General features: G+C 48.3%; 1 protein-coding gene across 1 annotated transcript in view; it reads left to right on the forward strand.

Annotated features, from left to right (window-relative positions):
- The first annotated feature begins 469 nt into the window (after positions 1-469).
- KCNH5 (potassium voltage-gated channel subfamily H member 5) overlaps positions 470-25,999 on the forward strand; it is a 132,103-nt gene continuing 106,573 nt past the window's right edge. Inside the window, exons 1-3 of the mRNA XM_048484657.1 lie at positions 470-521; positions 933-1,048; positions 2,374-2,766. Coding sequence (XP_048340614.1) covers positions 470-521; positions 933-1,048; positions 2,374-2,766 — 561 coding nt within the window. The remainder of the gene's footprint in view (positions 522-932; positions 1,049-2,373; positions 2,767-25,999) is intronic.

Genomic DNA, 25,999 nt, shown 5'->3' on the forward strand with positions numbered 1-25,999 from the left:
CTGCAAAAGGCCTGTTCTCAGTAAAAACGGCCTGATGGGATCTATACTTCCCAGGAGACCTTGAGAGCCCCAAGGTCCCTGCCAGCAGGGACTGATGGGAATTGTAGTCCATGAACATCTGGAGAGCCACAAGTTGCAGACCACTGCACTAGAACATGGGGTTATCCACAGAAGTTGTGGGAGATTCAGGAGACGCATTAGGAAGTACGTCTTCACACAGCACATAGTTAAACTGTGGAACTTGCTGCCACAGGATGTAGTAATGGCCGCCAACTTGGAAGGCTTTAAAAGGGGAGAGGATAAATTAATGGGGGACAGGGCTATTTAATGGTTTCTAGTCATGATATATATCTATCCTCTCCAGTACCTGAGGCAGCCTGCCTCTTTACGTCCATTGCTGGGGAATGTGGGTGGGAAGATGCTATAGTGGACTTCCTAGAGGCAGTAGGTCGGCCAATGTGTGAACAGAATGCAGGACTTGATGAGCCTTTCGTCTGATCCAGTGGGACTCTTCTTACGGTGTAAGCACTATTACGCCCAGTTTTCGAAAAAGCAGCATCTGTGTCAATAATATGAGTGCAAAAATCACTCCTTGTGGATGGAAATGATTGGCAGTTGCTTGTAATAGTTGTCCGTAGAAGCTGTGTTGTCCGTAGCTGCTAGTATGATTGGAGAGATCTTGTGTCTGCCTGTATGGCCTCTGTCAGAAGAATGTGGTTCAGCTGGGATCCAGACTCGTACATTTCAATCTTCATTCCCTCTGCCCAGCAAAACATGGTCATTATATTATGAGTGGCGCAAACGACAATTGGGGGTCATCACTGGTGCTGCGGAACGGTTATGGCTGTTAGCTCCAACAGGGATTAATGGCTGACTGACCATAGATTGTCACACTTAATACAGCTCATGGCTTTTCTCCCCTTTTCCCACAGGCTGGACGAAGTTTGCCCGGTTGACAAGAGCTCTGACCAACAGCCGGAGCGTTCTGCAGCAGCTGACGCCCATGAACAAAGCTGAGGTGGTCCATAAACACTCAAGATTAGCTGAAGTAAGTGTGGTGCGGAGAATCGCAGCAGATCAAGAAAAACCAGTGCACCTTTCAGGTGTGAAAGTGCCATGCTCTTCTTTCCGGCAGGTGTAAGGAGCATTTGAGATTAGAGAGGCGGGAAGGCAGGTTGATACTTAGATAGGTTGATTTGTCAGTTCTAAGGTAGGCACATCACGGAAAGACAGCTGCTATCCAGCGGTGGAGCAAGGGGACACTGCGCCTGGGGCGCTTGCCCTGTACCCCTGCCGCAGCACCGCTCACCCCTGCCCCAGAATGCCCCCTCTGCAGCCCGGCCATGCCTCCGCCATGGCTCCACCTGGGGTGTCGTGCCCCCCTGTCCCATGGGTGCTACACCACTGCTGCTATCAGAGGGTACGGCTGAGGCAGCGTTGGCTACATTGTTGCTGACTTCCCTGTCCTTATTTCTTGTTTACATTGATTGGTTATCAGTTGGATTTGGACTGATGATTTTAATGGGTCCTCCCTTTCTTGGTTAGTCACCAGGGGGTCCATAAGTGGATCAGAGTGCCAGTGGGTATTGTTTTATGACCTTTATGGCACCCCACTAGTCACTTCTCTTCCAGGATGAAGATGGGGTGAACACCCTTTGGGATCGATCAGTTAACCAATTACAAATCCACCTAACAGTAGCCTTGTCCAGCCCACATTTTACTAGCTTGCTTGCACCTTGTCAAAGGCCTTGCCGAAATCAAGGTACGCTACATCCAAGACATTCCCTTCATCTACCGAGCTTGTCACTCTATCAAGAAAGGAGATGAGATTAGTCTGGCATGACTTGTTTTTGAGAAACCCATGTTGACTTTTAGGGATCACAGTATTTCCTTCCATGTGCTTACAGACTGTTTAATGATCTGCTCTAGAATATTTCCCAGTATTGATGTTAGGCTGACCAGGCTGTAATCGTTTGGATCCTCTTTTTTTCAATTTTTTTTGAAGACGAGGACAACATTTGCCCTCCTCCAGTTTGTTGGAACTTCTCCTGTTCTCCGGGGATTCTAAAAGATTACAGCAGGTGGTTCAGAGATTACCCTGGGATGTAGTTCATCAGGCCTTAGAGATTTGAATTCATTTAAAGCACAGGTGTCAAACTCATGCCCCTCCAGATGTTATGTACTACAGTTCCCATCATCCCCTGCCAGCATGATGCTGGCAGGGGATTATGGGAACTGTAGTCCATAACATCTGGAGGGCCACGAGTTTGACACCTATGATTTAAAGTAACCAGGTATTCCTGTACCGCCTCTTTATTTATTCTGTGCTGAATTTCCCCGACTGCCATAACTTGTGCATGTCTGTTGTTTCAGGTTCTCCAGCTGGGCTCCGACATCCTCCCACAATACAAGCAAGAAGCCCCAAAGACTCCACCGCATATCATTTTACACTACTGCGCTTTTAAGACCACCTGGGACTGGGTCATCCTCATCCTGACGTTCTACACAGCGATTATGGTTCCTTACAACGTGTCTTTCAAAACCAAGCAGAACAACATTGCGTGGCTGGTTCTGGACAGCGTGGTGGACGTGATCTTTCTGGTGGACATCGTGTTGAATTTTCACACGACTTTTGTCGGACCCGGTGGAGAAGTTATCTCTGACCCCAAACTCATCAGGATGAACTATCTGAAAACGTGGTTCGTGATAGACCTCTTGTCATGTTTACCTTATGACATCATCAATGCCTTTGAGAACGTGGATGAGGTAAGTAAACTCAGCCTCTATGGCCAGCTTCAATTGCTTTGTTACAATTGCTGCTGTTTCTCATGTCCCTATCATAGGCTGTTTCCGCACAGCCAGGGGAGAGACCCTGCATCGGCATTAATCATGCCGATGCAGGGTCTGGGGCCATTCACAAAAATGGCCCCATGGGATGCGCACCTGTGGGAGCAAACTCCACACAGCCGCGTATTCCCCTCCCTGGTCCCAAACGCCTCCTTACCTTCTGCTGGAAGCTGCGTTGCTCTATCGTCACTCTGAGGAGGGAAGGGGACATGCCTCCATGGCCAGAGCGATGGCTGAAGCACGGGAGACCAGGGGGCGTGTCCCCTTCCCTCCTCAGAGCGACAATAGAGCAACGCGGCTGCCAGCAGAAGGTAAGGAGGCATTTGGGGCCGGTGAGGGGAAAACGCCGGCTTCCACCCGCTGCCGTTCACATGGCAGTGGATGGAAGCCAGCGTCTGCAGAAAAACTCGCTCCCCAAGCGAGTTTTGAATACACCGTTTGGGTGGGCACAGAGTGCTACTGCATCGATTTGTCAGCGGCGCCTGTGCGAAGGGTCCCCACCAAAACAGTATTTTACCGGGCTGAAGCCGTTGCTTTCAGCCCGTGCAGAAACCGCCATAGATTGTGTGTCAGCTGATATAGTGATTTTCATTTTTTAAAATTATGTATGCTGTTGTCATTAGTCTGAGTTGGTTTTGGGAAGGTCACATCTCATTGGAAGAGCACTGCCTTTGAATATCAGTTTCTGTCCCTGATATGCATGGGCGTGATGTCAAGTCACAATTGACTTATGGCGACCCTAGATAGGGGCTTTCAAGGCAAGTGAGAAGCAGGGTGTAAGGAATTCCATAGACGCAGAAATAAAAGGCTTTGGTAGTGAAAGTCCATTTATTAAGACATCTTAGAAAGCTCAAGTACACGCAGTGGCAGGAATGACACTTCCCGCCAGAAGCACAGGTTATAATACCATTCACCCCATCCCCCCCTTCCTGTTGATTCCTTAGCGTAGGAGCGGAGACTTCATCTCGGCGGGGTAAAAGTCTCCGCCGATGCATCTGGCCCATCGCCCGGGCTGTGGAATGCACTCAAGTTTACTTCACCATCAACACCATTGAATCCTTTACACTCTGCCTCCCCTAAAGAAGACCCCTTCCCCCCGGTTTATCTTGGCGCGAAAACGTTGGAAAGCAGAAATAAGTGTGGGGCTTCCAATGTTTTGAATAAACCCGTGATTATACCCAGAGGAATATCCCACCCAAGAAACTTAAATATTACGGCGGTTGCGATTAAAGCGGTGAGTCCAGGGATAATCAATTTAAGTAGTGCTTGTAATGCCATCAATAATTTAGGTCGGGAGGGCCTCTCCGGTAGTGCGTTACCAGGCATCGGAAGCCGGAGCCTCATGTGAGCAAGCTGGAATGGAAGACAGGATGGATATTGCCTAGAGAGTTAGGCAAATCTAAAGCGGGCAGTGGACATCGTTACATCACTTTAGTAATCTGAAAAGGTCCCGCAAATCTCTTGCCAAGTTTGGAAAATTTATGCACGTCTCTGAAAGGATTTTTTGTGAATAAATTTTAGGAGCCTGCGCACGAGGGAAATCTGAGCGGTAGTTTATGCAGCTTTGCAATTTTAAGGAGTCCTTTGCTTGCTGTAAAGGCGGTCTGGACCGACTTCCATCCCTACGACTGGGGATGATGAAATCCGTGTTGGAATTCTGGGGGGGGGGGTCCAATCTGCTGCGGGTAGTTGTAGTACTTGGCCGGGAAGAAGGCGACCTGCGACACAATTTCAAAGGGGTTTGCTTTGTACTATGAACCGCGATTGTTGTATGCGTGCTCCGAAACGAATAGCCAGGTCTTCGCACCATTGTCTTGGTGGTAGTTGGTGTAACAACGTAAGCTGCTCTAGGGTTCTCAATTGCGTTCTCTCGGATCTACATGCCGTCACTTTGAACGCGTGGTAGGGCGGCGACGGCGAGGCATTTCCCAACAACCCCAAAAGCGCTTTCCAGAACTTCGATAATTTCAGATGGTGGGGCGCGGTGGGGAACCACCATAGCGTAGCGGAATGGAGGCGAGTAAACATGTTGGAATAAACAGCTTGCGTGCTAACTTAGGAGCAGAGGGGATGGAAGCACATGGAATAAAAAAATGGGCTTGCTTAGAAGATAAGTCTTCACCACCTCACCCATAAAACCGCGGTGGCCGGAGACTTTGGACAAAATCTGTAATGAAATCCATAGAGATGACTTCCAAAAGCGGGGAAGCTGCAGGAGAGGTTTCAACAGTCCATGGGGCTTTCCGGGATAGTTTTTGGCTTCTGCACAAACCGAGCAGCCTCTAATGTAAGCCTCAATGTCTTTAGCATTAAGCGCCACAGAACTACCGGCGGGCTAAGTGCAGAAGTTTTCAAAAAAGCCAAAATGTCAGCGAGCGGGCGCCGTGGCAGCTTCAAGAACTTTTGCTTGCGGAGGAAGTACGTACCAACATTCCCCCCTCCGCCAAACTCCATTCTCCAAAGCGCGGTGGGAGTCCCCTTCGGCCGCTGGGGAGCTCATGCAGCCGCCTCCTCCAATTTCCGCCCAGAAAGGAGCGAGACTGGGAGCGGGGGGGGTGGAGAGGCCGGGCGTTGAGAATCGGGTGACAGCCAACCCCAACTGGGGAGGGCTGCAGTGCGTGGAATATGCCGTAGGCGGCTCACCTCTGGTGGTAGCGGCGTCAGCGGATGGTTTCCCAGGAAAAAATGGACTGTAAAAGCGAAATGCGGCCCAGAAGTTGTTTTGCGGTTATCTTGAAGTGGAAAGAGCTTACTTGAGTTTTATGATCGACCAAACTGAAAGAGATTGTAGCCCCCTCCAGCCAGTGGCAGTGGAGGAACGCTTTCGCTTGATGGCATGATCTCCTTGTCTCCGATCCAGTTGAGTTGACGCAGAGAATTTTTTTTAGACAAAATAAGCACCACGGAACCAGTCTACCATCTTTATTTTTTCGCAACAGGGCTGCCCGGTGGCTTTGTCGAAGCGTCCAGAAAGTGAACCTAGCCGGGGATCTGGGTGGAGTGGGTGCTAGGATAAGACCGGTGGTAGCGCGTTTAATAGTTGAAAGGCTGTTTGACATTCCACTCAGACCAGAAAGGGGCGGGCTTGGCGGACAGTGAATCTTTACTATAGTCGTCAAGAGGTCTGTGAGGAGAGGAGAGTCAGTTCAGCAAATTGGGTGTAAAGATCATGATGAAATTAGCAAAACCAAGAAAGCGACTGGAGTTCTTTGCTGACCATTGGGAGTTCATCAATTTTAGCAGGATCCATTTTAAAACAGCCCTGGGAAGATCAGTACCCAAATAGTCAATGGAGGTCTGATGAAAACAGCATTTGGAGAGTTTGGCGAAGTTGTCAACGGCGTTTAATACCTCTCGGACCAACATTTTCATGCTCTTCTATAGTTTAGATGAAGATAAAGCGTCATCTAAATATACAACAACTCCTTGGCGTCGTGGAGAACCGTTGATAAGGGCCATAGAGCTCGGGGGGCCCCATAGCAGAATGGCATTATTAAATATTCAAACTGTCAAACTTGTATTAAGCGCCAGTCAGGTGTTCTATATCCTTCAGCAATTCTGACTCTGTAGTAAAAGCTTCTCTCAAGTCTAATTTAGTAAAAATCGTCCTTTGCCGGAATTAAGCTAAAGGTCCTTGATCAAAGGCAAAAGGATATTATTTATTGGACAGAGCAGCATTGAACCTCGATAATCTGTTTTAAAGCCGTGAAAGACCATCTCTTTGACAGAACAGCGTGTATTGTGTTTGACGCGTGAAACATGAGCAAGAGTTCTTGTCTAGAAAGCAGTTCCTTCTCCTCGGTGGACTCATACGTGGAATTTCTACCCTTGGGCAGTTAGCCCTGGTTGTATGACAATTTTACAGTGTGTCTCTGTGGGGTGGCAATTGGTATTCTGCTCCTAGAAAACTCGAGCTTGCGTTCCTGATATGCGGTGGGATGTCAATAGAATCGGGAGCAATCACTGAAGGAAGCCAGAGAAGTGTCAGGAAGGCGTTGGGTTTTCTTCCCAATTCATGTGTTCACGCAGGAGAAGTCCAGTGAATTCTAGGATCCTTGCTGGTAATTTTGGTTCATGTAACAACAACCAAGGCATGCAAAACTATGGAGTGTTTTGGCCACTGGCTAAATGAAACTAATTTTCTCCCAATGAGTCGACGCAATGGAGAGGAGCCGACGTGTTTTGAATTGGGCGGATCAGCCGTTTTCGAGGGCTACCGTCCATTTTAGGTGAAATGGTATGAACAACCAGGGTGGTCCAGACCTAAGCTCCTCTGCCACCTGGGGCGCGGTAAGCAGTGGGAGCAGCGGAATCCACAAGGGCGAGGCTATAATAGAAGAGTGTGTTTAGCGGGGTTGGCCAAAGAAATGTGAACAATGTGGGGCGCTGCGCTTCACTCTGGCGTCAGAATTGGGGCCCATGTCCGCTGGGGGCTGGGGAAAAAAGACAGACAGCTGCTTCCTCCTCTGGGTAAAAGCCTTAGGTGCGGCTTTGGGCGAACAGTGGGAAGGCTGACCCTGATATCGTGGTGGTTTGGCAGAGCCAGTCGAACTGGAAGCGGTTGATTTTGCTTCTTGGGACAGTTAGATGACCTGGCCCTCGTAGAACACAACCCCAAAGTGACGTTCGAGAACGTTTGGTAGGAAAGCGGCGAACGGCTTGGTGGCACAGTAGTGGTTTACTACCGGTAGAGGCGCATCCTTGTGGCGTATTTAACAGGCGCCGCGGGGAACTACAACGGATCCAATCTGCAGTAATGCGAGGAACCCGAGATTAAGAAACTTTGCGGATTTCCATAGCTTGCTATCACAGCATCGAGAAGTATTAGCATCTCATGCGTTCAGGCCACTCAGGAGGAAGTCGAGCAGCCTTGCCGCGAAATTCCTGCGGACAAATTCTGCAAGCGGTTGCCTTGCTGGATAAGTTTTGATGGTGCGGACCGGCACTTCATTCTACGGCCTGGATCTTGGCGTCTCAAAGCTTGGAGGAATCGCGGGCACTGTCGAGAGTCTCATCCTGCAAATCCAAAACAGTCCGCGAACCAGTGGAAACGCTATCTAGGACTGAGCGATGTCCACGTATTTTTTCGGCGTTCAGACGGTAGAGATCATCATAGTCTTCAAGTGGGCATTGGGTTGCAAGATAGTAGGAAGTTTGAGCGGTCCCTACATCCAAAGCGGGCTGGTATGAGGGCGAAAGTAGCCCGTTAAACTCTTAGCCTGCTGGGAGTGTAAAGTTTAAGCTGGCTGAGCAGGTTGAACGGCTGTTGTCACAGGGGCTGGAATCCGAGCTGGCGGTGCAGCTGGCGACTGGAGTGGCAGGACCCAGATGCATTATTTATAGCACAGCATGATCAAGTAACAACATAGGTTCAACTTGCGGCCCTCTGGTCTGCTGCCTCCTTAGTTCCCTCTCCAAAGCCAGCTCCCTCATGCGAGCAATGCATGTCTTAGTGCGCATGCAAAAGCAACTTTTCTCGCCCTAATTTAAGCAGTTCGTCCGTTTAAGGGCTTCAGTGGAAGTTCACTTTGCGTCATAGTACAAACGCTTTAGCGTTACCCGTTATGAAATCCAGTCTGGACTGTTCAGGACTTTATCATGGACTGACCAGATTCTGGGCATATTGCCGTTGGAAGCGTCTTTGTACGGTCCAACTTCGAGCTGGACCTAACTGCGTTGCTGTTCCAGTCCTTCTGCAGGGTTTATCTTGCCTTACCTTTGTGCCCGTTCCTCCTCCCATAGCTGGCGTTCGCGGTTCCATGCGGCAGGCATCTCGAAGTAAACCCTACTTCCTCATTCAGTCTTCTCTCGATGGGAGAAACCGGTCGGCTGGGAATGCAGAGCTTTCTTCCGAACTCTTAAATTCATCCAGAGGCGAAGAGCCTCGGAGAACCGTAGCCGCCCGTAGCCACGGTGTTAACCGAGAGCACCTCGGAATGCTGATCGCGGACCGGGATGGGGGGGGGGTCGATTAGGCGATCACGGATACCTCGAATTCCAGGTTGAGTCACCGGTGTCCTTTGGGCGGGCCCCAGTGCTGTGCCGCGGTGGTTCTTTGGGAACATCACCAAAATACGAGTCAGGAATCGTTCAATGGATTCCTGGGTTGCCTTATGAAAGGTGGTCAGGCCGTCTCCTCCATGACAGGTTGCATCTGAGGTTTTGTAATCCCCTGCGAGCGGGTAGAAATCCGATCCACAGTATTTCGATCCATAGACAGCCCCAAGCGTCTGGAAGTCCCCATAATTAGATGCGTCCGTCCCCTGCGTTCAACGGGTAAAGAGCGGGCTTCGTTAACTGTCTGAGGGCGGGGAAAAAGAGCCACCAGCGAGCCCGTTCTCCTGCTGGTTCCTCAGATCAGAAGGGAAGAGTGAACCCTCTTTGGGGGCTACGCTTTTGCTTCGCGGTAGATTCAACCTCCCATGCATAGAACCGAGGTCACTGCACGGAATATAGATGAATTAGGATTCCTGCCACAGTAAAGGAATTCCATAGGCCTTAGAGAAATAAAAGGCTTTGGTAGTGAAAGTCCATTTATTAAGACATCTTAGAAAGCTCAAGTACACGCAGTGGCAGGAATGACACTTCCCGCCAGAAGCACAGGTTATAATACCATTCACCCCATCCCCCCTTCCTGATTCCCGTAGAACCCGGAGACTTCATCTCCCGCGCAAAGATAAAGTCTCCGCCGATGCATCTGGCCCATCGCCCGGGCTGTGGAATGCACTCAAGGTTACTTCACCATCAACACCATTGAATCCTTTACACAGGGGTGGTTAGCCGTTGCCTTCATTGGCAGAGTCTTCCTTGATGCTCCTTCATCCAAGTACCAACTCTGCTTAGCTTTGAAGACTCAATGAGATCATGCCATTCCATAGCCCCTCCAGACCCTGATTTTTATTCTTATTTTTTGCCATCAAGTCACGACTGACTTATGTGACTCCTGGTGCGTTTTTCCAAACAACAGCCGGTCAGAGGTGGTTTGCCATTGCCTGCCTCTCCGTCACAACCGTGGAGATACCGTGGAGATCTCCCATCTAAATACTTGCCAGAGTCAATGACAAAATGTGGTTTAGATTCCCATCGGGAGATACACAACATTATCTGGTGTAGCGGTTAAGAGCGGTGGACTCTGATCTGGAGAACAGGGTTTGATTCCCTGCTCCTCCACATGAAGCCTGTGGGATGACCTTGGGCTAGCCACAGTTCTCTCAGAACTCTCTCTCAGCCCTACCTACCTCACAATAGGCCTGTGGTGGAGAGAGAAAGGGAAAGGAGTTTGTGTTGGTTCAGTTCTTGCTTTATGTAGTTCACTTCCAATGGTGTGGGAACCTGATTTGCCTTTCTCAGATTTAGCAAGTTTACCAGTTCTTTGATTTTCTATTCTTGGTTGATGAGAAAACTCCCATCTTTTTCTCTCTGCACTTGGGTTCCTAAGTAGTGTGCAACATTGCCAACGTTCAGAATGTTTGTTTAGATGATGTACTGTTTCTTTCGCAAGCCACCTTGAATCTCCTTACAGGCGAGAAAGAGGGGTGTGTGTAAAAAATCCAAACTCCTCCTCCTCCTCCTCCTCCTCCTCCTCTTCTCCTCCTCCTCCTCCTCTTCTTCTTCTCCTCCTCCTCTTCTTCTTCTTCCTCCTCCTCTGCCTCTTCTTCTTCTCCTCCTCCTCCTGCTCCTCCTCTTCTTCATCTTCTCCTGCTCCTCCTGCTCCTCTTCTTCTTCTTCTTCCTCCTCCTCCTCCTCTTCTTCTTCCTCCTCCTCCTCTTCTTCATCTTCTCCTCCTCCTCCTCCTCTTCTTCTTCCTCCTCCTCCTCCTCCTCTTCTTCTTCCTCCTCCTCCTCCTCCTCTTCTTCTTCCTCCTCCTCCTCCTCCTCTTCTTCTTCTTCCTCCTCCTCCTCTTCTTCTTCTTCTCCTCCTCCTCCTCCTCTTCTTCTTCTTCTTCTTCCTCCTCCTCCTCCTCCTCTTCCTCCTCCTCCTCCTCCTCCTCCTCTTCTTCTTCCTCCTCCTCCTCTTCTTCTCCTCCTCCTCCTCCTCCTCCTCTCCTCCTCCTCCTCCTCCTCCTCTTCTTCTTCTTCCTCCTCCCCCCCCTCCCCCTCTTCTTCTTCTTCTTCTTCTTCTTCTTCTTCTTCTTCTTCTTCTTCTTCTTCTTCTTCTTCCTCCTCCTCCTCCTCCTCCTCCTCCTCCTCCTCCCATGTGAAAACAACATCCAGTTTAAATGAGTAAATGCTCCTATCAGTGGGCTCCCAGCTGATGGTGATCTAGCAAAGCGAACTGAACAGCGCCTGCGAACCTTCAGCGAGGGTCAGTTCTTCCCTTTCACATTCGAGCCACTCACTTGGTCTCAAGCCAGACCGGTATTTACCTCTTGCTTCTCGTCAAGAGTGCAAAGAACAGTTCACACGACGAAAGGTTAAAACCATTCACCGGGTACAAAAAGGGAAACAGTAGGATACAAAACGCTGGCAAAAGATCGCAAACCACTTCCGTGAGGGAACCACAGCCGTGCTCCGCCAGACCCTTTTAATCAGCTGCTGCTGATATTTAGTCATTCTTTACGACGCTAAAGATGTGCGAGGAGACATTTTGGCATGATGCATGAGGAAGGCAGGGGAGTTAATACGCCAAAAAGAACGATCCTTTTCCTCTCCCAATGAAGAGAAGTTATTTTGCCCGACTTCAAGCTGCTGCTGTTTGGGAACTTGCTAGGAAGTCAGCCCAATGGAATTGCTTTCCTAGTAAACGTGCTCCGGATCGGGCTGCATTGTATTAATTTCTCCACTTCAAACACAGCTTCATTTTTATTTGCTCCTAATCAGGAGTTAAGACAAAATTTAGTGTCAGCGACGGGCTGAGCATTTTGATAAATATGGGTCTTTTCTTGACTCGGGAACCGCCTACTTTGAAACAGTAGCAGAGATGGCGTCAGAGAGACATTTATTATAATACACAAGCGAAAAATAAAGTCAGGTAACATGCTATCCTAGTTGATAAGGGAGGGCACATGCTTCGCATGCAAAAAGCAAAGAGCAGCCGGCTAAAAAACAGCCTGGCTGGGCCACCACCCGGCCCGGCCCGGCCCAGCCCAGGCCTGCCAGGCTGTTCTGGGCTGTGGGGCCCTGGCTGGTGGGGTGGGGCCTAGCAGGGGCACCTAGCAGCAACTCCTGCCAGGCCTGGTGAGGTGGGGCGAGGGGGGAAGGGGGAGAGGTGTGGGGGGCAATTTTCTACCCCCACATGACCCCAATGGTGCGTGCCCGGGGCATGGCGCCCCCCGTCCCATGGCAGCTATGTGACTGGGTTCTAGTATATCGTTGAAGGCTTTCACAACCGGAATCCAGTGGCTATTGTGGGTTTTTCAGGTTGTGTGGCCATAGTCTGGTAGTTTTTGCTCCTAACATTTAACCTGCATTTATGGCTGCCATCTTTAGAGGAATGTCGTGGCAACGTGTGTTTCTCTCTGTGGCACACTGTGGAATGATCGGGTGGCAGGGTATATGTTTTGTCCACCTCTCAGGTTCTAGCCCTAGCATTTCCAGGTAAAGGGAACAGGTGATTTGAAAGATCTCTACCTATAACGGGGGTTGCCAGTCCATGTACCCATTGGTGCTATGAGTGGCGGCTAAATAAATGTTTCTTTAAAGTATCGGTATTACATGTTCCATTATGTCACTTCCAGAGAAAACCTGGAAGGGACGTTGACCCGTTCCGCACAGATCTCCTAAAACATTTTGAAAACATTTTCAGTCCCACCTTTTAGCACGTTGAATGTCCACACTCACCCCCTCGAAATGATTTATGGCTGTCATTATGTGTGTGTGTCCCCCACACACTTTTTTTTACTTAGTTGAAGAATTGATGCTTACCAGCTTCATGCTGCGATTCTCCGTATGGATGTCTCGAAGATTAGCCCCCACCTCAAGCGATAAAAACTCATAGAAATAAAGAGATGCAGGCGAGGGAGAACGAGGGGCGGGTGAGCTCACAAAATGGCAGTGAAGAGAAAGTTCGTGGAAGGCAGAGAGGCATGGAAATTTTTTTTAAGAGACTGCACAGCGGTGAAGCCGTTTTGAAAATGTTGCAGTTTTGAGAATCGTTTTTAAGGGGATTCCCTGAAAACATTTTGAGTCTGGAAATAAAACGTTTTCAGAACCCAAAGGGGGGGGGAAACCAATGAGGGACTCCTTGGAGAAAACATTGTATTTCCTGCCTCCGAGTGTTTTAAAATGTTTGTAAGGAAATGTTTATTGGTGAGCTCTAGCAATAGCTGCAAACTCTATGGTTTTATTGTAGACTTCCCAGCAATTTCTAGAACTATCTCATGTCCATTTTGGGTTTTCTTGGAAGGGACATCTGCCCCCATGCCCAAGCTCCTGCCAATCCTACCTGAAATCTGGGAGACCTTCTTCCAGTCAGGGTAGAGACGATAAACCTGGATAGCCCATGGTCAGACTTGGTATAAGTCAACTTTGCATGGCGCCATAGTGTTAAATACATTTATTGTTTTATATTGTCATGAGCCACTCTGAGCCTACTGCAGTTGGGGATAGCGCAGAGGCGTAGCTGGGCCATACTACGCCCGGTGCGTACTCTGCATTTTCAAGCCCACCCCCCCACCCCCACTCACACTCTCACTTTCCGTAGTTCATCCTGAAAGTGCAAGCTGGAAAAAGCAGCCTGTTCACTTGAGGCTGAAAACGGCCTGGTGGGAACTACACTTCCCAGGAGACCTTGCGAGCCCCAAGGCCTCATGGGGAGTGTAATTCCCACCAGGCCATTTTCAGCCTGAAGGGAACAGGCCACTTTTCCCAGCCTGCACTTTCAGGTTGAACTAAGGTAAGTGTGGGGGGCACCACGGGGGGTGGATTTTCCACCCCTAGGCATGCACCCGGTGCAGTGTGCACCCCCTTCCCCCTGGTAGCTCCACCTCTGGGATAACGGGATATGAATGAATGAATGAATGAATGAATAAATGAATGAATGAATGAATGAATGAATGAATGAATGAATGAATGAATGAATGAATGAATGAATGAATGAATGAATGAATCTCCATGGAGTTGGCAGCACTACCGAGAGCACGAGAGGTGGGTACTTTAAACAAGCAAACACGGTGGCGTATTTCGCTGGAACGATATCCCAAATTTGCAGCCGTAGTCTACAACGCATCCTCATAACTGTGAGGATGATTCAGCAGGCATATTTGTATTCTGGCACGCTGCACGGTTTTCTTTGGAAGCTGTTGAAGTGATATTACTGTGTTCTTTTTTTAATTGCTGGGGCCCTGTAAGAGAACAGATGATTCCGTTCGAGAGCAGACACACACGCAGAGCTACGAGCAAACAGGGGGGGAAAAACCCTTGAGCGAATCAGAAGAAGGGACTTCACTGAGTCTTCCCATTGTGAAGATTTGTATGCTTTATACCAGTGGTTCCCAAACATTTTCAAGCCCCCATGACTCCCAAGCCGCATCCCTAATGCCCCCCCCACACACATGAACGCACACCTCTTTCTTGGTTTTAGGTCTACTGAGAGCCAGCGTGGTGCTGTGTTTAAGAGCAAGTGGATTCTAATCTAGAGAACCAGGTTTGACTCCCCACTCCTTCACTTGAGTGGTGGAGGCTTACCTGGTGAACCAGATGTGTTTCTGCACTCTTACATTCCTGCTGGGTGACCTTGGGCTAGTCCAGGGGTAGGGAACCTGCAGCTCTCCAGTTGTTCAGGAACTACAATTCCCATCAGCCTCTGTCAGCATGGCCAATTGGCCATGCTGAGTAGAAACTGATGAACCTGCTGACCTGATATGGTCCCCTGAATTTATCTGGAAAACCGATTCCCTACCCCTGGGCTAGTCATAGTTCTTCTGACCTCTCTCAGCCCCACCTACCTCACAAGGTGTCTGTGGTGGGGAGAGGAAGGGGAAAGGAGCTTGTAAGCTCCTTACAGGTGGTTTATCGTATCGTATCGTATGTTTAATTTATATACCACCCTCCCCCGAAGGGCTCAGGGCGGTGCACAACAGCATAACAACATCAGTAATTATAACGTCATACTACAACCTCAAAACACAACATCAAGCAGAATCAATAAACATAGCACCATAACACAGCATCAAGGTATAACATTATAAACAACGGTAAGCAGAACATTATAAAACATATCATTATAACCAACAATAACCTAACATTTTAAACAGCAGCATCAATAACTTTAATAGCATATTAAGAGGATTAGCACCTTAGCACCAAGCCTTTATTGGCATACAAGACAATGCAGGTAAAATACAGAGAGAAAAAAAAACCCCAAACCAGAGGCAACAATAACATAAATTCAAACTTCTTCTCCTGCAAATTCAAAAGAACTTCTAATACTGTAAACACACACACGTATCTCACAAATAAGATATGGCGTAGTCAAAGTAAACCAATGTATTGAGGAGTTTTAGCAGTAGGGAAGGATCTGTTTCCATCTTACCCATTACCTCTTCACAGTTTTATGGGATGGATGTTGTTTGGTGCAGGGAAATCCGCTTCTCAACATTAGGCTGCAAGGCACTGAGGCCCCTTCCGCACACGCAAAATAATGCGTTTTCAAACCACTGTCAGAACTGTTTGCAAGTGGATTTTGCCATTCCGCACAGCTTTCAAAGCAGTTTGAAAGTGCATCATTCTGCATGTGCGGAATGAGCCAGAAGAGATCCCCACGTTCAGTACATTTCAGCCTGATTCTCCGCTAGAAAAGAAGTTGGGTGAGTGCACTGAAGCCCCGCTCTGGTAAATATGATGTTGGGAAGGCAATAAAGTACATTTCGACTTTGTCCCGCTGGGCTACTTTTCCTTTAAAAAATCTTGCCTCAAAGCAGCAGCAATGGGGCTGTGGGCCTTTGCTCCCTCGATCCCCCACAGGCTCAGGTGAGGAGACTGTTGCAAAACAAAATCTTGCCTTGCAAAGTAACCGCAATGGGGCTCTTTGAAGAAGAAGAAGAGTTTGGATTTATATCCCCCCTTTCTCTCCTGCAGGAGACTCAAAGGGGCTTACAATCTCCTCGCCCTTCCCCCCTCACAACCAACACCCTGTGAGGTAGGTGGGGGCTGAGAGAGCTCCGAGAAGCTGTGACTAGCCCAAGGTCACCCAGCTGGCATGTGTGGGAGTGCACAGGCTAATCTGAATGCCCCAGATAAGCCTGCACAGCTCAGGCGGCAGAGCGGGGAATCAAACCCGGTTCCTCCAGATTAGATACACGAGCTCTTAACCTCCTACGCCACTGCTGCTCCCTGGCTCCCCTGCCCTGGCTCCCCCTTTGCCCTGGCTCCCCTGCCCTGCCACCCAGGGCTACACAGTGAGGACAGTGCTGTTGCAAACAAAATATTCCCTAGCAAAGCAGCAGCGAGGGGCTCGTTACAGGGCTGGAGAAAGGGGGAACTGTGCCCGGGGCACGGATGCATCCTGTGCCCCTGCCATGCCCCCGCCCGCCCCCGGAACGCCCCTGGACTGCTCTTGTTTTCCGTGGAGCAAGAGCAGTAGAAGAAGAAGCAGAGTTTGGGTTTATATCCCACCATTCTCTCCTGTAAGGAGACTCAAGGTGGCTCACAAACTCCGTTCCCTTCCTCTCCCCACAACAGACACCTTGTGAGGTAGGTGGGGCTGAGAGTTCTGAGAGAACTGTGGCTTGCTCAAGGTCACCCAGCAGGAATGTGGGAGTGTGGAAACGCATCTGGTTTACCAGATAAACCTCTGCCACTCGGGCGGAGGAGTAAGGAATCAAACCCAGTTCTCCAGATTAGAATCCACCTGCTCTTATCCACTACGCCACACCGGTACAAGGAAGTTTGCCACGCCGGGGTTCAGTTGTCAGTGTGCCACAGGGGCAGAGGCGGAGTGAGGGGAAACTGCACCTGGGAGGCACGCCCCCCCAGCGCCCCTACTGCAGCACTGCCTGCCTCACCCCTGGAATGCCCTGGAATGCCCCCTCCACGACTCCGGCATGGCTCGGCCTGGGGCGCTGTGCCTCCCCTGTCCCGTGAGCGCTACACCACTGCGCAGGGGCCTCCGACATAATTGGCCTTAGAGGAGCAAAGAGCCATCCCCCCCGCACAAGCCCCCAATCTTCAAAACCATCAGGAAGCAGAACGCATGCAGGCTTGAGGTAGGAGGGATGTCTGACCAGAGCTGATTCTGCCGCTCAGCTCTTGCCACAGAGGCAGCTGGTGTGACAGGAGTTGCAGTTCACGCAGGAGCGAGCTCGATAGAACAGCCCTCTTCCCTCCAGGTGTGTTGGTGGCAGTTCTGGCTCCCTCAGGTTGGGCAACGAACTGCCCATCAGATGACATCCTCCGGATTGGATGTTTCAGGGCTGCTCTTGCCGCAGTTGCTTTCCTCGAGGCAGCTTCTCTGGGTTTTTTTTTTTAGAAGAAAATCCACGCTGTTCTGTATGTGCCTGCTCCCCGACGATCGATGCTTATGTTTGTAAATACTGGGGTATTGCAAGACTGTGGAGAGCTCAGAGCTCTAGCCTTGCAGGGAAATAGAATGGCTAATGGCTGTTCCTTTGCACTGCAAAGGGAACTGGGGAAACAGCCTGCCTGCTGGAGAAGTTAAAGATTAAGACTTAAACAAAGGAGAGGAGAAGTTGATTAAATCTAACTGACATCAGCAATGTCCAAAGGAGGCCTTTCGGGCATGGTGGTTCTTTCAATTTGACAAGGAATGAATGTACTTCCAAATCCAAAACCTTTATTAGGCATAAAACCGGTGTGTGTCAAGAATTCCAAACGCAACAAGATCACTATTGCACAACTTGCAGTATACAGAGTAAAAATATAGCAACAGCTTCAGGGATTTCAACATTAGAGTTATTTAGAAGCTTAGCCATTTTTATCTTATCAGAAAGGAGCATAAATGAATGTACTTAGGAGATCTGTATTGCTCCTTTCTGCAACTAAAACAAAAAAAAATAGCACAACTGAATTAAAAATATATATATAATCTAAGATCTAGAACTAGCTCTTAATAGCAGCTGAATCTTCAAACCAGCTAGTTTTGGCTTATGGTGCATTGTGTTGTTGATGGCTTTCACAGTTGGAATCAACTATCTGTTGTGGGTTTTCTGTCCTCGTGGTCCGGTAGTTTTTGCTCCTAATGTTTCACCTGCAGCCATGGCTGACATATTCGACAATGCGGACAAAACCTGAGGAGCAAAAACTACCGGACCACAGCCACACAGCATGGAAAACTTGCAACACACAATTATGGGCTCCTTCTGCACATGCAGAATAATGCACTTTCAATCCACTTTCAGTGCGCTTTGCAGCTGGATTTTATTTTCATACAATGCTGAATAAAGGAGCAAATCATACAAAAACACAGTAAACAAATAACATAAGCTCCGTCCAGTTAATAATCAGTAAAACTTACTAATACTCCATATAAAACAGCGGTTAATACAATCAAATAAGAGGCGTCCAGAAGACCCACATTTAAAACCTTCCCCAAAAAGGAGGAACGGCGGGCCCCTCAATATGAGGGTTACCCTGATGTAATACAGCCCAGAAAGCTGAATAGCAAAATCCACTTGTGAGCAATTGTGAAAGTGGATTGAAAGAGCATGATTCTGCATGTGCAGAAGGGGCCTTGGGGTATTACTTAACAAGAATGTCAACACAGCGACTGTTTCCACACAAGTCACATTTTAGATCCCCCCAAATAGCATGACTTTTGTTCATGTTCATTCCTTTCAAAAGGATCCTTGGCTACCATTTCTATTTTTCCCTGTTTTTCCCCCAGTGTGTTGATAGATTTGTGCTTCTGTTTCCCTGAGACTTCTGTAGTCGATGCTGTGAACAGTAAGCCCCCCCACCAAATCATAAAAATGCTCTGAAATTCCTCCAAAACAGGCAAGGGGGAATAGGAGAGTGAGTTCAGAAAATGGCACCAAGGAGGAAGTTAAAGGAGAAAACATTTCAAAGTGTTCGCACGACAGAGAATCCGTCTTCAAAATGTTTCAGTCTGAAGAATCGTTTTAAAAGGGGATTCATTTAAAAATGTTTCCCAGCTGGAAATAAAACATTTTGAGGAAGAAATGGGGGAAAAAACAATTCAGAACTCCGTGGAGGAAACATTTTCTTTCCTGCCTCAAAACGTTTTAAAGTGACTGTGTGGAATGGGCCAGTGTCTAGATGCAGGGAAAAAAAGATAAATGGCCAATATTGTAATGTTGCAGTGGCGTATCTACCTAGGGACAAGGGGTACCCCTTGTCCCTAGGTAGATACGCCACTGCAGCATTACAGATACGCCACTGCAGCATTACAGATATGCCACTGCAGCATTACCCCTTGTCCCTGGGAGCCACTCTTCTGGTCATGTGGGAGGCACAAAATCACGTGACCAGGAAGTCCTGCTGCCTTGTCGTTTTCGCGGACCCGTCCGTATCAGTCGAGGCATGCAAAAACGACGAGGCAGCAGGACTTCCTGCTACCTCAAAGCGCCCTCAACCATGCCCTGGACTCCCCCCTTCCTTCCCCTCTCCTGCCGACTGGGCTCCCAGCCAGCAGGGGGAGTCTGGGGGGGAGGTGGGCACCCTAGACCTTTCCCATGTCCATGGTGACATGGGTGGGGTCAAGGGCAGGGGGTGGAGCCTGGGGGCATCAGGGGCAGAGCTGGGGGCATCCTGGAGACAATTTGTCTCCGGGCACCATTTATCCCTGGTACGCCTCTGTAATGCTGTATGATATATTCTCATTTGCAATACTGTTTGTAGCTCTCGTTACATATGTAATTGCGGGCGGATTCTGCATGGGCCAGAAACAGCGGTGTGAAAACAGTGTGAAAACGTATTGTCGAAGGCTTTCACGGCCGGAATCACTGGGGTGCTGTGTGGTTTCCGGGCTGTATGGCCGTGTTCTAGCAGTATTCTCTCTTGATGTTTCGCCTGCATCTGTGACTGGCATCTTCAGAGGATCTGATGGTAGTAAAACAAGTATATATATTCCACTTGCTTTACTACCATCAGATCCTCCAAAGATGCCAGCCACAGATGCCGGCGAAACGTCAGGAGAGAATGCTGCTAGAACACGGCCATACAGCCCGGAAACCACACAGCACCCAAGTGTGAAAATGGTGTAAAATGGTTTAAAAGGGCGTAAAAGGGTTTACACCTGTCAAGTTGCCACTGACTTACAATGTCCAGCAAGGGACATTAAAGGCACAGGAGAACATAGGAACATAAGAACGAGCCAGCTGGATCAGACCAGAGTCCATCTAGTCCAGCACTCTGCTACTCGCAGTGGCCCACCAGATATGGGAGCTCAGAAGCAGAGGTGGTTTGCCTTTGCTTTCCTTTGTCTTCTGCAGAGTCTTCTTTGGCAGTCTCCGATCCAAATGTTGACTCCACTTAGCTTCTGAGATCTGACGAAACCAGCTGCGCCGTGCCACTTTCTCTCCTGTGACTCTGCTACTGTATCTCAGAAAAGATATCCTAGTAACTGGAAAAGAATACTAAAAAAGATTGTTGATGGTTTTCCACGCTTTGTGTCCACAATCTGGTAGTTTTCGCTCCTAGCGTTTTGCCTGCATCTATGGCTGGCATCTTCAGAGGCGTGTCACAGTAAGATGTGTTTCTCTGTGCGGCATAGTGCGGTGTGATGGTGCGGCAAGGTATATGTTTTGTTCACCTCACAGGTGAGGGGAGGGTGTGAGGCACATTTGCAGGTGAAACGCTAGGAGTAAAAACTATCAGATCCCACCGCATAGCCCAGAACAAAGCAAATACCCCATTACACAACCAATCTACACTGTACCACAGAGAGGAAACTCACCTTAACGTGATATGCCTCTGAAAATGCCATCCATAGATGCAGGCAAAACATTAGGAGCAAATAACTACCAGACCGCAGCCACCCAGTTTGGAAAACCCATCACAGAGCCAGCATGGTGTACTGGTTAAGAGCAGATGCACCCTAATCTGGGGAACCGGGTTTGATTCCCCACTCTGCCACTTGAGCTGTGGAGACTTATCTGGTGAATCAGATTAGCTTGTGCACTCCAAGACATGCCATCTGGGTGACCTTGGGCCGGTCACGGTTCTTTGGAGCTTTCTCAACCCCACTGTTTGTTGTGAGGGGGGAGGAAAAGGAGATTGTAGGCTCCTTTTGAGTCCTCTTGCAGGAGATAAAGGGGGGGATATAAATCCAAACTCTCCTTCTGTGCATAGCCAGTTGATTCCAGTCATGAAAGCCTTTGACAAGACAATGCTAAAAAGACCTGATGAACGCGATGGGAGCATTTTTCCAGATGAGAAGTTCGGTCTGGTGAGTTCAGAAGAAAGAAAACTTAGACCTGTTCCTGTTTCAAAATCAGAGCACCTGCATGCCCCAAATATTGCCGCATTAACCTAGTTGAACAAGCAGCAAACGCTGCGTTCCCCTGCATTTTGGAGGGCCCCGCACTAAATGGTTGCAGTCTATCTGGTGAAATCAGCATCCCACTATGTTCTCACCATCTGGCAATGCTGTTGTAAATGTCCCTTTCAAATGTTAGTTTTCTTACTTTTGACATTTGAAACTGTTGGAATAAGCGACTTCTGCATGCCTGGACACTGGGGGGGGGGGGGGGGCTGTGTATCTCACTCTAACTGTGATGTTGCCTCTCTTGTTTGCCCTCCTTGTCTGGGCCAGGAGACCGCCCACTAACTTCCTTTCTTCCCCATGCTGGTTTCACTTCTGCTCTAGCCTTTGACCCGAGCGCATGGTCAATGGCAGCCTGCCACAGTGGGGCCCTTTCCCACTGCAGCATCCTCTCACCTGCGCACACGTGATGGCGCGATAGTTGTGCCCACTTGTCGTAGGGAAAGTAATCTCTTTAGACTAGGGTTTCTTTCTATCTACCTTTTTCCTGGAACAAAGCTGTGAACTGGAGATGCTTGAATCAATGTAAGTTTTACCTTTTACATTTATCTCTTGGGAAGTCTCTATAAACTGCACTCACACACACTACTGGGCAGATCTATGACTCTAAACTAAATCTAACAGAAACTGATACCTACGTGTCAGTAGTAGTGTTGCTGAAGTGTCAGAGGCCAATTCCGCACAGCAACTGTATAACGGGTTGCAGTCGTGATAAAGCAACCCGTTTTCCTGTTTTCGTGCTCACGTGCGTTCCGTGCAGGCAGCGATCGGAGCTCATGGAAACAGTCCAGGTGGCTGTTGCGCCTTCGCGCGGAGACTAGGTTCAGCTCGGACTGAAATCAGAGATAACAATTTTCAGTGATTTCTCTCATGGAGTTTGACGGTTGGTGAACTTGGGCCCCTTCCGCACCTGAAGAATAATGCACGTTGAATCCGCTTTCACAATTGTTTGCAAGTGTATTTTGCTATTCCGCAAATAAAATCCAGCTGCGAAGTGCATTGAAAGTGGATTGGAAGTGAATTATTCTGCATGTGTGGAAGAGGCCTTGGTCACTTCTTTTCCCCAGTAGCAGTACAAAAAAACCCCTCCGTGCTCAAACGACTGGCCAAATGCTACCACAAACCGCATAAAATGAGACACTAACACAATTAGCCCCGTAGCGCTACCATTTACTACAATTTACCGAAAGCGTTATGTTCCCTAAAGCCCTTGGATTGACGGTTTATGAGCTCTGATCCCCGTGTGTGATGAACAGGGGGATGAATTGATGAGGGTAATAATAACGCAGTTGAGGTACTAAGTAGTGAAACAGGCAAAGCTCATTTTGCGGATTTATTTGCCTGGCCGATAACCATTAGCGTCATTGTCTGTTTGTTAAAAGGAATGGGTTTGTTCTGCCGCTCGGCATAGCTGAAACAGTCACGCAAGGAGCCTTCATTCAGTGTAAAAGGCCTCGCTGGTCAGAAGAAGACCGATGAGTTCCTCATCAGAGACTATTGAGAAAACTCAGCAATGAAGGAATAAGAGGGGAAGTCCTCCTATGGATTAAAAACTGGTTGAGGAACAGGAAACAAAGGGTGGGTATAAATGGGAAGTTCTCACAATGGAGAGATGTCGGGAGTGGTGTCCCCCAAGGATCCGTATTGGGACCAGTGCTCTTTAACTTATTCATAAATGACCTGGAAGTAAGGGTGGGTAGTGTGGTGGCCAAGTTTGTGGATGATACGGTATGTAGGGTGGTGAGAACCACAAAGTTCTGAAAGAAGAGCTCCAAGCGGACCTTGATAAATTAGGTGAGTGGGCTCAGAAATGGCAAATGCAGTTCAATGTAGCAAAATGTAAAGTGATGCACATAGGGGCAAAAAATCCAAACTTCACATACACGCTACAGGGGTCAATTGCTATGTCAGTCACAGACCAGGAAAGTGATTTAGTCTTAGTTGATAGTTCCATGGGAATGTCAACTCAATGCATGGCAGCTGTGAAAAAGGCAAACTCTATGCTGGGGATCATTAGGAAAGGAGTTGATAATAAAACTGCAAGGATTGTCATGCCCTTATATAAAAAGCAGTGAATTAGACCGCACTTAGAGTACTTGTATGTTCAATTCTGGTCGTATCTCAAAAAGGATATCGAAGAGATAGAAAAAGTGCAGAGAAGGGCAACGAGGATGATTGAAGGATTGGAGCACCTTCCTTATGAGGAGAGGCTGCAGCGTTTGGGACTCTTTAGTTTGGAGAGGAGACGTCTGAGGGGCGATATGATTGAAGTCTATAAAATTATGCATGGGGTAGAAAATGTGGACAGAGAGAAATTTTTCTCTCTTTCTCACAATACTAGAATCAGGGGGCATCCATTGAAAATGCTGGGGGGAAGAATTCGGACTAATAAAAGGAAACACTTCTTCACGCAACGTGTGATTGGTGTTTGGAATATGCTGCCACAGGAGGTGGTGATGGCCACTAACCTGGATAGCTTTAAAAAGGGCTTGGACAGATTTATGGAGGAGAAGTCGATCTCTGGCTACCAATCTTGATCCTCCTTGATCTGAGATTGCAAATGCCTTAGCAGACCAGGTGCTCAGGAGCAGCAGCAGCAGCAGCAGCAGAAGGCCATTGCTTTCACCTCCTGCATGTGAGCTCCCAAAGGCACCTGGTGGGCCACTGCGAGTAGCAGAGTGCTGGACTAGATGGACTCTGGTCTGATCCAGCAGGCTAGTTCTTATGTTCTTATGTTCTTAAGACCGTATGGCCTGGAGCCAGAGCTAGGTGAGAGGGATTTGTTGTCCCCGCATGATGACAGAAGTTCTGGCGCAACCCAGACTTGACAGTGTTGCACCAATGGTGACGCTCTAGCACTTGGCTTCAAACTCTATAGAAACCATCACGTTTTATTTATTTATTTATTATTTATATTTGTATACCGCCCTCCCCAAAGGATGTATGTATGTATGTATGTATGTATGTATGTATGTATGTATGTATGTATGTATGTATGTATGTATGTATGTATGTATGTATTTATTTATTTATTTATTTATTTATTTATGGGATTTTTATACTGCCCAACCCCTGAAGGGCTCTGGGCGGTGCACAACACAGATTCTACATACAATATATACAAACAAAAAAACCCATTAGATTAAAATTTAAATTTAAGAATTTAAAACACAGCGGTAAAATTCAGTAAAAATGGCATCAGCAATAACCCCAATTAAACCCTCCCAAGGGGGGGGGAAGCAGAGCAAGAAGTGGGTCCCCTAGATGACAGGGGGACTCCGAAACTGGAGGAATAGAATAGAAGGGGCACCTCGATCAGCAGCTGGGCACTCCAAAAGCCCGGTGGAACAACTCAGTCTTACAGGCCCTGCGGAATTCACCAAGATCCCGCAGGGCCCGGACAGCTGGAGGAAGAGTGTTCCACCAGGCAGGGGCCTGGTGAATGGGGTTTTGGGGTGAATGCTAGAATGTTGCACAAGCATAATGTCATCAGTTCTGGGGCATGCCAGAAATTGTGTCTTTGCATGGTGATGATAGCGCTCCCCACCCTCCATAAGTTACCCATCTTCCACTGGAGGCCAGGCTAGGGAGATTTCCTCTGCTTTATCCTTTTTCAGTTGAGGAGAATGGGCCCTCATGAACTCCCCCCGAAACTGAACCCCCAAATCTTTAAAGACAGTTGAAAACCCCTAGCCACATAACGACACAGACACCAGCATAGTTTCTTTCTATTTCAGGGCAGCCTTTACGTCAGTAAGTGTGCAAAAATCTATTATCTGTCTGTGCTGTTCTGGGAAGAAAATATTAAAAAGACAAGATGGAATAAGTATTCTGTGGCGTGCCCGGGTTGGGGAGGCGAAGAAATACGCATTGCTCCAAGGTAGTTCACCCCGCTGTAAAAGTGAGCAGAATTCCCCCAAGGATAAAGTTGGGCCCGAAGGGTTTTTTTAAAAAAACAGTGCCTCAATTTATGCGGGATTTATAACTGATTATTAAGGCAATAGGATTGAATTTTAATTACCCTTCTCAAACATTCTCTCTCCATACATTCAAACGTACTGTATGCATTAGCAGGGAAACAGATGTTGGGTGTACGTTATTGAAACTCAAATCCCTTGTGAAAGGCACACTAATGAGTGTCGGGTCGAATTGAGGACTGGTTCCGTCTCTGAGGGTTTATGGGGGAGCGTTGAGGTCCCCAAGCCCTTCCCTTTAATGCTGGGGAGAAAAACGAGAAGAGAAAAGGAAGATTTTGCTCAGGCAACAAGGGACGTGAAGTAATCCTTTCGGACACCGACTAGAAGGTTGCTGACGGCAGCAGTACGGATTTGTAACACTTAAGTGGCTGCCCGAGCTGGGAATCGAGGGTGTTGGAGAGAAGGCATCATTCATTGAATGTTCTCCAGAATGATAATCGCAACAGAGCAAAGGAAGAGCAGGGTGAGATGAAGAAAAGGAAAAAATTGTTAAAACACTCCTTTCCCTCCCCCCCCTGCAACAAACACCCTGTGAAGTGGGTGGGGCTGAGAGAGCTCCGAAGAACTGTGACTTGCCCAAGGTCACCCAGCTGGCGTGTGTTGGAGTGCACAAACAAATCTGGTTCCCCAGATAAGCCTCCACAGCTCAAGTGGCAGAGCAGTGGAATCAAACCTGGTTCTCCAGATTACAGTGCACCTGCTCTTAACCACTACCGTCAGAATCCCAAAAACACACACAAACTCTTGTTGAAGAACAGTAGTTTTTAATGGTGTTG

Source organism: Sphaerodactylus townsendi, linkage group LG02 (assembly GCF_021028975.2).
Source record: "Sphaerodactylus townsendi isolate TG3544 linkage group LG02, MPM_Stown_v2.3, whole genome shotgun sequence".
NCBI lineage: Eukaryota > Metazoa > Chordata > Lepidosauria > Squamata > Sphaerodactylidae > Sphaerodactylus > Sphaerodactylus townsendi.